The sequence below is a fragment of the Dendropsophus ebraccatus genome, chromosome 5 (assembly GCF_027789765.1).
Source record: "Dendropsophus ebraccatus isolate aDenEbr1 chromosome 5, aDenEbr1.pat, whole genome shotgun sequence".
NCBI lineage: Eukaryota > Metazoa > Chordata > Amphibia > Anura > Hylidae > Dendropsophus > Dendropsophus ebraccatus.
The window spans coordinates 78,556,420-78,570,307 of NC_091458.1; the positions used below are offsets into that span (position 1 = coordinate 78,556,420).

The following is a 13,888-nucleotide window of genomic DNA, read 5'->3' on the forward strand; positions in this document are numbered from 1 at the left end:
TTACTATTGCAGATTGCTAGAGCAGAAGAACAGACACTCTTTACACCTTGTATAATTATAGGGTATGTCTCGAGCAAAAATTAAGCCAACTAATAAGTGGTCTAAGCGTAAGCCCCCTCCTACATGGGCCAATCAGCAGGAGCAAGCGTTTGCTGAACTGTCAGATTAGCGCTCATTTGCTCCAGATTCCCCTCGTACTGCCAGCACTATTACATGCAACAACAGCAAGCGGGGAGCAGGAGAGGGGGCAGGGAGGTGCGGGAGGGCCCCATAGGAGATATAGTTACAGCCAGCAGAACGGAATTATCATGGGAAAATATTTCAACATATTGAAAGACAAGGATCAGCTAACATCATGCATGTCGGCTGATCATTGCCTTTTAACAGCAGCTATTACCCCAGGCGATTATTGTCCATAACGACCGATAATCGCTTGGTGTAATAGGGCCTTTAGACTACATTCACACATAGTATTTTGCTCAGTGTTTCAGTTAGTATGTTAGCCAAAACCAGAAGTGGAACAAAAAAAATCTTTAGAACTAAACATAGTATTCCAGATGTGGTCTCATTAGAGCTCTAAACAGCGGGATCAGAAACTCCTTCTTCCTACTGGTTATACCTCTAGCTATACAGCCCAGCATACGTTTAGCTTTCCCCACTGTTTTATGCAAGTGTAAATAAAAAATGGTCTTAAGTTATTATAGTAAAAGACAATTTTTTTCTTCTGATGGCCGTAAATTTAATTTAAAGCCATATTTTTAAGTTGTTGTTTTTTTTTTCATTCAATGATTAACGTTTGTACAGCTGTTTTATTTAAACTTGTCTCTGGACCATTTAGTCAATTGTCTTTCACTAATATTAACTGATTTATTTGAAAAAACATTTTTTTTAATTTTTTATATTTATTTTTTTATATTCAACACAAAATTAAAAGGAAAAAAGCTTGTCTTTTAACTTGTTTCTACAGACGCTTTTTGTTATAATTTTACAATGTGTGAACATAGCCTTCAGTTGTGTAAAACCTGTGGCCCTGCAGCAATTTCCACGATCCCTGGACAGCTAAGGCCTCTTTTACATGTTTCTTTAGGCTCTCTGCAACTGCAGACAGCACTATGGACCCATTTATTAAAATGTCCCAATTCACATGGCCATACGGGGCCATGGTCTGTGGCACTAATAAGCAGGTCTAGTACAGATCTGCAATTATAGCAAAGATAATTATTCTCTATTGAATACGTTAGTGCATTGGAGTCCACCATGGATGCACTCCTGCAGTGCTGTACATATCTACAGATTCCCGGCTGTACAGGAATTGTAGTTTTGCAGCATAGGACCAGTGCAAGAGACGCTGATCTTAGGCCAGAATTAACCCGTCAGTACTATACAGTCTGTAAGCTGGCTGTATATCACAGACTGAATTCTATGGGACTCCCTGCATCATAGTTAATTATGATACAGTGAGCTTCAGAACAGTCAAATGCTACACTATTGAACTAACACAGTGGTGTCACTTCAGTAGCATGCAGCTGTAGCCATTCAGGAGCTCACTGCATCACGTCACAATAGATTTAAAATGTAACTGTAATTTTTTTTTTTTTTGCAGAAATGAATAGTACAAGCAATTTAAAGAAATTCTGTAATAGGTTTTATTAAGCAAAAAAGACTCTTTCTTTACTCAAAAAGCTATTTTGCAGCCCCGCCCCAAAACACACACAAACACACACACACACACACACACACCGTATCTGTTCATTATCAAGCAAAGTGAAGAAGGGTTTGCTGAGTCCATTATAGCCTGTGGAGGGGGGAGGGTCCAAGAGGGATGAGTGAGCAGGAAGAGGAGAGAACCCTCTATAGCCCATAAAGGACAAAGAAATCTTGCTTCTTCTGAAGTGAGGGGGGAGGCTGCAAAACAGCTTTTGATTACAGAAGGAAACTATTTTGCTTAATAAAACCTATTACAGAGTTTCTTAAAATTGATTGTACTAGTGAAAGATTCCTTAAAGGGAATCTGTCAGCACCCGGCCCCTATCTATGATGCTGACAGTGTGCTGTAGTTTGCAGTTCCCTAGTGAGCATGTGACCTTTTAGTAATTTGTGTAGTGGATTATGTACAAACTGGGGTCTCCTCCTGTAATGAAGAGTCAAAGGGGAGTTGTGGCTCAGCGTTTGTGCAGCAATCTGGAATGCCTCACCACTCCCTACTTCCTCCTCCCTCTTTTCTATGAAGTAGTGGCCTCCCAGCCTCCTGCTCTCTTACACTCAGTATCTGTCAACAGAGGACTGATCTGCATTCAGATATAGTTGAGTCTCCAAGCCTGTGTTGGAGCTGTGGTCTGTGGTCTTTTTATTTTTCCTCAACATTTGTATTTTTTAACAACGGGCATTGTATACACAACAACTGTTGTTATGTGCAAAGAATTCACAAGCAGGTCCAAATAAGTTAACTTTTTTTTTTTAAATACACTGATGAGTAAAAAAAAAAATAAAATATATATATATATATATATATATATATATATATATATATATTATAACTATATATTTATTTTTTCTCAGCATTGTATTAAAAAAAAGTTAAAAAACCTAATAAATTTTTGCACTTTTAAAAATTATAGATTAATGAGAAAACTGAAAAATAAGTACATTTCATTTTCATCAGGGGAAAAACAGTCGTTGGACTTTAGACAAGTGATTTACCTCTAGACCACAGCTCCAACACAAGCTAGGAGACTCAACTATATCTGATTGCAAATGAGTCCTCTGTTGGTAGATACTGACAGCTGAGCAAGCAGAAGGCCGGGCAGCATTGATTATTTATGAAGAAGAGGGAGGTGTGGTGAGGTGTGCTAGAGTGGGACGCAAACACTGAGGCACAACTCCTTATTGACTCTTCATTACAGTAGGAGACCCCAGTGCATAATCCACTTCACAGTCAAATTACCAAAAGGTATCATGCTCACAAGGAGACTGTCAGCTATAGCACACTGAAGCTCTGGGGATGACTCACCTTCTTTAGGACAAAAGGGTCAGGCAGCTGTCCAACATGCCCAATCCTTCTCTCCCATAACATCATCCGTTGGCAGCCCCCAATACAGTTTAGACAGTCCTGCCAAAGTTGGAGGGTTAGCTAAAATGTATGGGGACCTTTAAATAGAGAGGTTTCTTGTCTAGACCTACCCATCTGTAAAGAGCAACTCTTCCTAAGTATTATATTAACAGTCTATATCTCTCAATGGGAACCAGACAATGCTTTATTTTTCCTACAGCACCATTAAAGACTAGCTGTCTTTTTTTACTGTGAGAACGCCTAATATCAAGAGGGACTTAGAACCAGCTTATCATCGGAGTACCTTTTACTATACATGGCTAAATGATTTTGGAACCAGACTACCTCTTCAAGGTATGGTTTCTATCAGGTTAGAGTCTATTATTACAGATAGAAAGAAATGGATCACTTTGGATCATAATAAATCAGTCTCTCATCTCATTGTTTTCTCCAATGAATAGAAAAAAATGAACTGAAAAACTGTAGCTGATCCTTTCAGGCAGTTGTCCAATACATTTGAGTGAACCTGGAATGAATCTGTATTTGTGTCTGTCTGGGCTCAAGATTCTTTCAGCCGCCTACAGGACGCCTGTTGACAGATTCATAGCATGCTGGTGGGGAATACAAAGTTCCTTATATTCCTCCTTGAGTGTAACTGTATTGCTCTTATTGGTGATGTGAATACTTGCATCAACACAACTAGTCTGCCTAACTAGAATTTAAGTAATTTCTAAATGTATCCCTTTACTTTTGAAATTCCAGGTTAACTCAGAGAAGGACTTTTAGCCTGTTACGATTGTGAAGCTCGGTATTGTTTACATTGTCTATCACGGATATTAGCCATAAAAGAGATGTAAATGAGTCTGTAATGTGACCTTCCATTTACCTTCACAAAGTGTTCTATAAAATGAACGAAAATGCCAAAATTTTTATAAATAATGAGCACAACTATTTTGCATGCGAAAATAAATTATTATGTGAAACGCTTTCATCATTCAATTTACAATGTGTCACCTATGTTTAAAGCAGGATGGTGCGGAGCTGTTACAGATGACATTTCCCTACATTAACAAATAGAATTATAGTATTAAAAAGGCAATTTATTTTAGCTTTGTGAACTGTGAACCTGCTGGCACTTCAGACTCTAAACAAATAACAATTACTGACAGTAACATATAACTTGCTATTTTTCAGATCAGCAATAACTGTTAACCTTCTAAATACCAAGGGCCTGACATCCCAGAAGGGATTATGCTAATCCAGTTCAAGACATCCAGCTATATGACACACAGGCAATTTTTATTTTACATCTCTTGACATAGTAAACACCCCCTCATTCATAGCAACAGGAGCAGGGGTGGGTTAAATAAGTGCGTCTCACGTTGCATGTACTGTACTTTTCGCAGATAGACTTTGTGTGCAGAATTTAAGGAATACATCAATTGTCTATAGTTTTTTTCATGTGACTTTATAAATTGTGCTCTATTTTCCTTCTAGGAGGACTTGATTACAAATATATAGTGGTTTTTATTTTTACTACAGCAGAAATCTACAAGTGCAGTATGTGGAATATTTATGTAGCAGAACTGAGTTTGTGACGTTTCTTATTGTAATACTGTAAACTTACAGTCCTGTGGAATAAAGTGACAGGCATCATGATAGAGCGATGATTTGTGCTAAATTACAAACTCAGCACTGCTACACTAATATATATATATATATATATATATATATATATATTAGGGTCACTCTAATATAAACCAAATTAACAGCTAGAACATGGTAAAATGCCTTATAATGATCATATTTCATAGATATGCTATATAAATGGGTGACTGTTTCACATCCTTAACATCTGTTGTTTATGCCCAAGAATATTCACCAAGGGCAAGAAAATTAATTCCCCAATTGCCGAGAACTGATTTAAGGAAGGGTAAAAAACAGCTTACTGTAAAGCCTCTAGCTCCAATAAAGCGGCTGTCAATAAAGCATGCCTGATATGGTAATGTTATACTGGGAAAATAGATCCTTTGGAAATGAATTACTTGTACTGTACCAAGAGATCTCTTTCTATCCTCTATACATAAGGAATGAAAAGATGCCAAATGTATCCTAAAGTAGCTCCAAGAACTTCTTCTCCTCTATTTTATTGTGCAGCAGACAGAAAGAGTCATCAATATTTCAGGCCATTCTTGTTGTGCCAGGTGAGTACCTGAGCAGCCTATGCATAAGTGCACAGTTGAGATGGTATAAATTATAAAGTGAAAAATATGTTTGGAAGTTATTTATGTATACGTCAGGCATCGTAATATTGTGGTTCTGTTTGCCACTGGAAGAATATTACTTTAAAGGACAATCAAACGTTAAGATATATATATATATATATATATATATATATATATATATATATATAAATCTTTCAAGACTGCATGTGACTCATACACCTGTGAACCACACTGTGCTATTTGCTTTCAACTCTACCAACTACTGCATGTCAAACATCCACAATTCTTAAGGCCTAATGCCAGAAGTTCCATTACTTATTGGGAATATGAAATGAAGATTAGGAAGTTGGTGCAGTACACCCTATCCGTACTGGATCTGCTTTACAAACTCAAGGACTGGTCGCTCCAGTGCAACTGTCATTAAATAAAAGGTTTCTTTGGCTGTAGAGTCAGTCTGATCTATTCCTCCCCCCATCTCTAATATACTGCAGGCTTGGCACCGAGCCAGCACAAACCACATAGAACCTTACTGCCATCTACAGGCTGTTCTGTCAGTCTCATTTAGAGGCAACAGACAAGTCTCAATGAAATAAATTAGACAGCTCTGCATTTAAATCTTTATTAGTAGGGAATTATTGGACTGAAAGCTAATGCTGGATTTTGTAAAATATGAGTTTCCCTGCTCACTAATCCCTCTTTAGATGGCAAATTTCACAGCTAAAATGAGCTTTGACAGATTGCTTTTCCTTTACTTAGATGAAGAAATATTTACAATGGATTGAGTTTGTTCTGCATAATTTTGCTCTAATTATTTGAATAAATCCATTTCCTCAAAGTATACGTTTTGCTTTATAAGAACAGGCATAATACAGCAAATACTCAGTGATACCAGAACCTACACACTTCTAGGACAGTTTCAGAAAACTTTTTAGTATGACATATTGGAAACATGGGGGCAATTCATATCTATGACCCTGTGTACTCATACATTCAAGAGAAGCTCTAACGGTGCTCAACTGAATAATCCTACATTCTAATTTACAGACTATGACATACAGTCTATGAGAAGATGGATTTATATAGACATCTAAAAAAAAAACAACAACATTGATTGTGGAGAAACGATCGTTTCTGATAAAATTTGGATCTCTATTTGTAGGCCGTAATATGACTTATGAAATCTACTGTGCAGCTAGGGATACTAGCAAAGGCACAAGACGTATAAATGCACACAGAACGTTTATTTCGCTGCAAGCATGTATTTATTATCATACTATCAGCTTTGTGGATGTAGAGAAAAAAAAAAAAGCTTAAGATGTGAATTGCACCCAGTCATGCATCTTCTCACAATTAGATTTGTAAAATACAACAATATATCAACATCTTTTCTAGCAAGAGTAAAAAAAAAGTTAACCCCTTTTTTAGACCATATTATTCATGTCCATGAAATATATATATAATTTTTTTTTAAACCAGTCCTCTGAAGGCTGCACAGTGGAACATAGGTGATATATATATATTGTGACATTTGCAAGTCCGGGGATTTTTTTTTTATTATTATTACTTTTCATTATTTTTATTGTTGTGTGAATATTCCAGTGGGATTGTGAGATTTAACATGCACATATATGGTACAGTACAATCAAGAATATACATAAGTATATATGCATACACATATATATGCATATATATTCCAGATCTCTGAGTCCTTAAAAGTCAGCCAAGACTCAGTGAAAATAAATTCAAAAAGTTAAAGGGGTTGATTTTTTTTCCCTCTAGGTGACATGAGCAAGCCAAAGAAGACGGTATGAAGACATACTGGCACTTTAATACTGGTTGATTGGGCACTTGTATGCAGTACTTATAGACCAGTAAAAGTGCTCGTTTACCTGTCTGTTGTGTAAAGGACCTTTAGTCTTGAAGCCTCCCTGGGAGCTGCACTCTGAGGCACTGAAGTGATCTGAACTAGTGGAAGAGCGTTTTGAGAGGGTGTCACAACCCCCAACAAAGGTGTTGTCCAAAGGGAGTTCCTGAATGACATGATGCTTTTTCACAGACACCGGAGTATCTGCTTTAAGATGAAAAGCAGACTGCGGAGAGGCAGATTTGTAATGCTTAGCTAGGTCAGGACTGTTAGGCTTAAAGGTGGTTGGAGGAGCTGTACCCCAATCAAAGCGTCCCATCCCTTGTTCCTCCAGCTCGGCTGGAAGACTAATTGTCCCGTTGATAGGTTCGTGAACAGTATCATCAGGTTTAGATTCCTCGATGGTTACAAAGTTCAGTAGAGAACTTTTAGGAGACTTTCTTTTCTTCCTTTTCTTTTTCTTATTCTGCTTGCTTTCCTGATTTGGTGACATCCACTCTGCCCCTTGTTTGCTCCTCTGGGCAGCTTTAAACCTTGATGCATGCCGGCATCGGACAAGAACTGTCACAAAGATGACTACAATCACCACCATGGCACCTGCCACTATGGCAATCATTATGGTTAGGTAATCCTCATTTTGGTAGGGTTGACTGCTATCCCCAATATTTCGGTCTAAAGGAGTTTCCATAGTCCTGCGAATCAAGTCGTAAATATAGGAAGCATTCCCAGCTGTCTCGTTGACATATAAAAACACAAGTACCAGAGTGTGCAAAGGCTTGGGATATCCTAAGTCACTTATATTGACCACAAGTCGGTGCAGGCCTATGTCGGTTGTAGAAGGCTTCTCTTCAAGGGTAATGTTGCCTGTCACTGGGTCTATTCGGAACAGACCTTTGTTGTTTCCACTGACAATAGTATATTTTAATTCAGCATTCATTCCAGTGTCAATATCAACAGCAAACACCTCTGCAACCACTGAGCCTGGGATGGCTGAAAGAGGCACCAGCTTAAATGATGTATTGGACGGAGGGTAGATAACTACAGGGCTATTATCATTAGCATCCATTATATTGATTGTTACTTTGGCCGTGGAGGAACGCGGAGTCTGTCCTCCATCTACGGCTTTGACATCAAATGTGTAAGAACTCTGTTGCTCTCTGTCAAAGGACACATTAGACTTAATCAAACCGGAATATGGATCTAGGACAAAATTTTCATTGTCATTAAGTATGGAGAGTGTCACAGCTTTGTTTTCTCCTGCGTCTGAATCTGTTGCTGTTATGACACCGACTGTACTGTACTTTGGTAAGTTCTCAGATACAAAGAATTGAAAGTGGTTGTGTGTAAACTTGGGACTGTTGTCATTTTCATCCAGTACAGTCACAATAACAGCTGCTTGGCTCTGCAGTGGGGGAGTCCCATTGTCCCTGGCTGTGACAGTGAAAATGAAACGTTCCTGTTCCTCTCTATCAAAAACTCTGGAGGCTGTCAAAACTCCTGTCTTCCGGTCCAGATCGAAGAAAGAGGCATTAGGGCCAAGCTGATAAACAATGTCTGCGTTCTTCCCACTGTCTTCATCTGTGGCACTGATAGTAGTTAAGTATAGACCTCTGCGGTTGTTTTCAGACACTGATAGCTCAATTACAGGCTGGGTAAAAATTGGAGGATTGTCATTCTCATCCTCTAACTCCACTCTCACCAAGGCTGTCTGGTTGAGACTTGGTTTGCCAGTGTCAGCTGCCACAATTTTAAAACTGTATTCTTTGGTGCCCTCATAGTCCAACAAAGAAGAAGTCTCTAGTAGGTACTGGTTATCATAGACAGCTTTTAAATGAAAGGGTACTTCTCTTTCAATAAAGCAGATGACCTTGCTGTTCACATCTGTGTCTTTGTCTGACACTGTTATTAGAGCGATCTTTGTGTTGGTTGGGTCCTTCTCAGACAGATACACAGTTCCATTGATAGGGCTTATAATATACCTGAGATCGATATTAGGTGGGTTGTCATTCACATCAGTCACATTAATGGTAACTGTTGCCCTTGCGGGTGTGGAGCTGCCATCTGTGGCTAGGACAGTTAGCTTGTGAACTGCGGTATCTTCCCTGTCTAATGGTCTCTGAACTGTAATTAATCCAGTAGTGTTGTTTAAAGCAAAGAGTCTTTTGGTAGCAGATGTCACTTGGGCACCATAAATATATCTGATCTCAGCATTGCTACCTATGTCTGCATCTGTTGCATGCAACTGCACTACAGAGGTCCCGATGGCAGCGTTTTCAGGGATATGCACTTCTATTTGACTTTCTTTAAATACTGGTTTGTTGTCATTTACATCACTTACTGTAACTTGAAGGATAGCAGTGCTGGATTTTTGAGGGTTTCCGCCATCCTCAACTTTAATTTTCATGACATAGGTATCTTTCTGCTCTCTGTCCAGGACCTGCTGCACTATGAGTTGTGGCCACTTCTCCCCCTCTGGCGTCTCGACTATATCCAGTCCAAACACACTTTGTCCATTTAAAAGTCCATAGTGTTGCACTCCATTGAAGCCCGTGTCAGGGTCCACTGCGGATGGAATTGGGAATCGACTGTTTATTAGCGTATTCTCAGGAATAGAAATATTAATTACAGTTGAAGGGAACATAGGCGCATTATCATTGGTATCTGTTACAATTATTTTAATCTTGATAAGCCGGAAAAAGTCATTGGGGAGAATGACCACTTCGAGTTCAAAGAAACATTCATTTTCATCAGCAAGAGATGATCCGGCACAGAGTTTCTCTCGGTCTATCCTGGTGGATGTTGTGAAGATTTCTCCAGTGCTACTGGACACCTTGACCAAAGGAGAGTCGCCTGCTTTAGAAACCAGTCTGTAGACAAGGCTGTTGCTGGTCCCAGTGGCAGCATTGATATGTGAGATATTCAGGTCCTTTGGTATATTTCCAATTGGTACATTTTCAGGCAGTTCCTCCCTTATGGTGTAAATAAGTTCTTGGGCAATTGCAGAATCCAGCCTTAAGCAGGCAATAAGAGCAGCCAACAGGTAAAATTCCCTTAGGTCCATGATAATGTGCTTCCTTTGTTTTCTCGGATTTTAGGATTTAAGGGTTGTCACTGAGGAATGGTGCCGATTTGCAAGAGGAGGCGTGCATGGACTGCAAGATGCCTTACATCTCATTTCTAATTGGAGCCAGCAGCTGTCAACACAATCACACAAACAATCAGATTTGTAGCATTCAAGGAAATATAAGTACATATATGCATCCTCATGCAAAGCCTTGCCTTAGTACTCCTGCATAAAGTGTCTGCTCTCAGCATAACTATTGGCATCTGCAACATAAAGCCTTTCTAATACATCAACACTGGCATATAGCGGCTGGCTTTAGGTGACACTCAATGTAATCCACTACTTTTCCCCATTAAGCAAAATCTGCTATTCCCACACCTTTGTTTTTCTAATCATCCTTCTGTCTGATGTACAATTCACATCATGCATCTCTCTGTAGAACTGTTGCCAATAAAATCCTAAGTCCTTACCAGTATTCCTTGTAACTGCACTGTCAGCTGCCAAATACAATTTGTGCTTCATCGCCTCTACTCTGGAGTCATTTCCCTTATCGGAGCCTATTCCTTATGTCTTAGGTCCTATAGTGCTATGATATAGAAAGCTAGAGACGCTAGGAGAAAGCTGCTGCAGCAAGCACTCGGCATACTTGCAATCCCTGATAGCTACAAGACAATACCTGGGCTACATCTCATGTCTGCACTATACAGCAAAGCTGGAGAATCCTTTCACTTAGTGCTAATAAAGGTTTAATAACTTACAAGCCGACGGGTCTTGGTCCAGACGCAAGTTAAACGTGTCCACAGATGAGCAGTGTACGAGTATCAGGACATTGAGGTTGCTTGTGATGAAAAGACGCAGTCTAGTGCTAAAGGTTATGATACTTTCAGCTCATACACAGCAATACTGTTGGTTAATAATGCAAGTAAAGTACAAGGAGTGTGTGGAGATGCTCTGCTAACAGCAGATTACATGGGAGCAAGCATCTGCATTAGGCAGTACAGAGGCTGATGCCTGTGATTAGTTCCAGCAGGATGATACAGGCAGGTAGAGATGCAGGCAGTGCTCTAGAAGTGCGCTCTCACACCAACAGCTACAGAAAAACACAGAGACGGCACCATCGAAAAGGCAACCATGCTAAACTTCACACTTTCCATTTGTCCCCTGCCTGATCGGATGATGTTGTGCATCTAGGAATCCATCCAACAGTCATTGGCAACAATACAATCAGGAGCAGTTTGTGAATCAGAAAGCAGAAAGCTGCCTGTACAATGTGTTGATGCTGGATGGTGATTTAGCAACTCCAAGCAAAGACTCATTTCATGGTAAATCATTCTCTCCGCCGGGTCCCCCAGTGATCATGTGTTCCGTGGTAGTAAAACGTGAGACGGTTCCATATCCAGTCCCATTAGTGAAGCCTCTTATAGTTCCCATTAGCAGCTGCCGATATTTCCATCTGTCGTAATATGCAAGGACAGAGAGGCAAGTGTCGAACTTGGCAGGTGTCAGAGTGGGGATGATGCGTCTGCTGCTGCTGCTGCCCGAGATACTTGCTGCAAATTCCCAAACCAATGGCTCTGGAGACGGCAAGATGCTCCTCGTCTCTACTATCCCTCTCGTAGACCAGCACTAGATCGCCCTCCCTCTCTCCCTTTCCCTCTGAGCTGGCTTTCTTGATATAACTCTCAATAAACCCAAAGGGAGGGTGTGATCTCTGCATAGAGCCGCCCAGAGCTTACTGGTTGGCTGTCCTGGAGTATGTGGCTGCTACATGCTAAATCCTAGTGGGTTAAAAGAGCTTTGATGATGTCATGGCCATGTGACCAGTCACATGCTTGGGAGGAGGCAGAATCCGAGCTGTGAGCTCTAGGAGTTTCAAGTAGTTCTGGCTTGATTGTATCAGAGCATCCTCATAGCAGCTACACACAGAAAGAGCTGGATACTGCAGGCTTCACATACACGGCTCTGCATGCTTTATATACAGAGCTTTGCACTGCATGCTTTATATACAGCTCTGTCCACGGACACACCTCTGCACTGCATGCCTTACACACACTGCTCTGCACTGCATGCTTTATATACAGATCTGTACACAGACACAGCTCTGCACTGCATGCTTTATACACACAGCTCTGCACTGCATGCTTTATACACAGATCTGTACACAGACACAGCTCTGCACTGCATGCTTTATACACACAGCTGCACTGCATGCTTTATATACAGATCTGTACACAGACACAGCTCTGCACTGCATGCTTTATACACACAGCTCTGCACTGCATGCTTTATACACAGATCTGTACACAGACACAGCTCTGCACTGCATGCTTTATACACACAGCTCTGCACTGCATGCTTTATATACAGATCTGTACACAGACACAGCTCTGCACTGCATGCGTTATACACACAGCTCTGCACTGCATGCTTTATACACACAGCTCTGCACAATATGTTTTATATACAGCTCTGCACACGGACACAGCTCTGCACTGCATGCTTTATACACACAGCTCTGCACTGCACTGCATGCTTTATATACAGATCTGTACACAGACACAGCTCTGCACTGCATGCTTTATACACACAGCTGCACTGCATGCTTTATATACAGATCTGTACACAGACACAGCTCTGCACTGCATGCTTTATACACACAGCTGCACTGCATGCTTTATATACAGATCTGTACACAGACACAGCTCTGCACTGCATGCTTTATACACACAGCTCTGCACTGCATGCTTTATACACAGATCTGTACACAGACACAGCTCTGCACTGCATGCTTTATACACACAGCTCTGCACTGCATGCTTTATATACAGATCTGTACACAGACACAGCTCTGCACTGCATGCGTTATACACACAGCTCTGCACTGCATGCTTTATACACACAGCTCTGCACAATATGTTTTATATACAGCTCTGCACACGGACACAGCTCTGCACTGCATGCTTTATACACACAGCTCTGCACTGCACTGCATGCTTTATATACAGATCTGTACACAGACACAGCTCTGCACTGCATGCTTTATACACACAGCTGCACTGCATGCTTTATATACAGATCTGTACACAGACACAGCTCTGCACTGCATGCTTTATACACACAGCTCTGCACTGCATGCTTTATATACAGATCTGTACACAGACACAGCTCTGCACTGCATGCTTTATACACAGCTCTGCACTGCATGCTTTATATACAGATCTGTACACAGACACAGCTCTGCACTGCATGCTTTATACACACAGCTCTGCACTGCATGCTTTATATACAGATCTGTACACAGACACAGCTCTGCACTGCATGCTTTATACACACAGCTCTGCACTGCATGCTTTATATACAGATCTGTACACAGACACAGCTCTGCACTGCATGCGTTATACACACAGCTCTGCACTGCATGCTTTATACACACAGCTCTGCACAATATGTTTTATATACAGCTCTGCACACGGACACAGCTCTGCACTGCATGCCTTACACACACTGCTCTGCACTGCATGCTTTATACACACAGCTCTGCACTGCATGCTTTATATACAGATCTGTACACAGACACAGCTCTGCACTGCATGCTTTATACACACAGCTTTGCTCTGCATGCTTTATATACACAGCTCTGCACTGCATTCTTTATATACAGATCTGTACACGGACACAGCTCTGCA

General features: G+C 40.6%; 1 protein-coding gene across 3 annotated transcripts in view; it reads right to left on the reverse strand.

The window, feature by feature from the left end:
- Positions 1-11,843, reverse strand: part of LOC138792764 (protocadherin-9) — a 67,805-nt gene extending 55,962 nt beyond the window's left edge. For 2 of the 3 annotated variants that reach the window (XM_069970596.1, XM_069970598.1), the window contains exons 1-2: positions 10,961-11,843; positions 7,164-10,332 (exon numbers count right to left, since the gene is read on the reverse strand). In XM_069970596.1, coding sequence (XP_069826697.1) covers positions 7,164-10,199 — 3,036 coding nt within the window. In that variant the 5' untranslated portion in view covers positions 10,200-10,332; positions 10,961-11,843. Of the gene's footprint in view, positions 1-7,075; positions 10,333-10,960 lie in introns of those variants that run through there. The other variant, XM_069970595.1, reaches the window with a different exon arrangement.
- Positions 11,844-13,888: the final 2,045 nt, after the last annotated feature.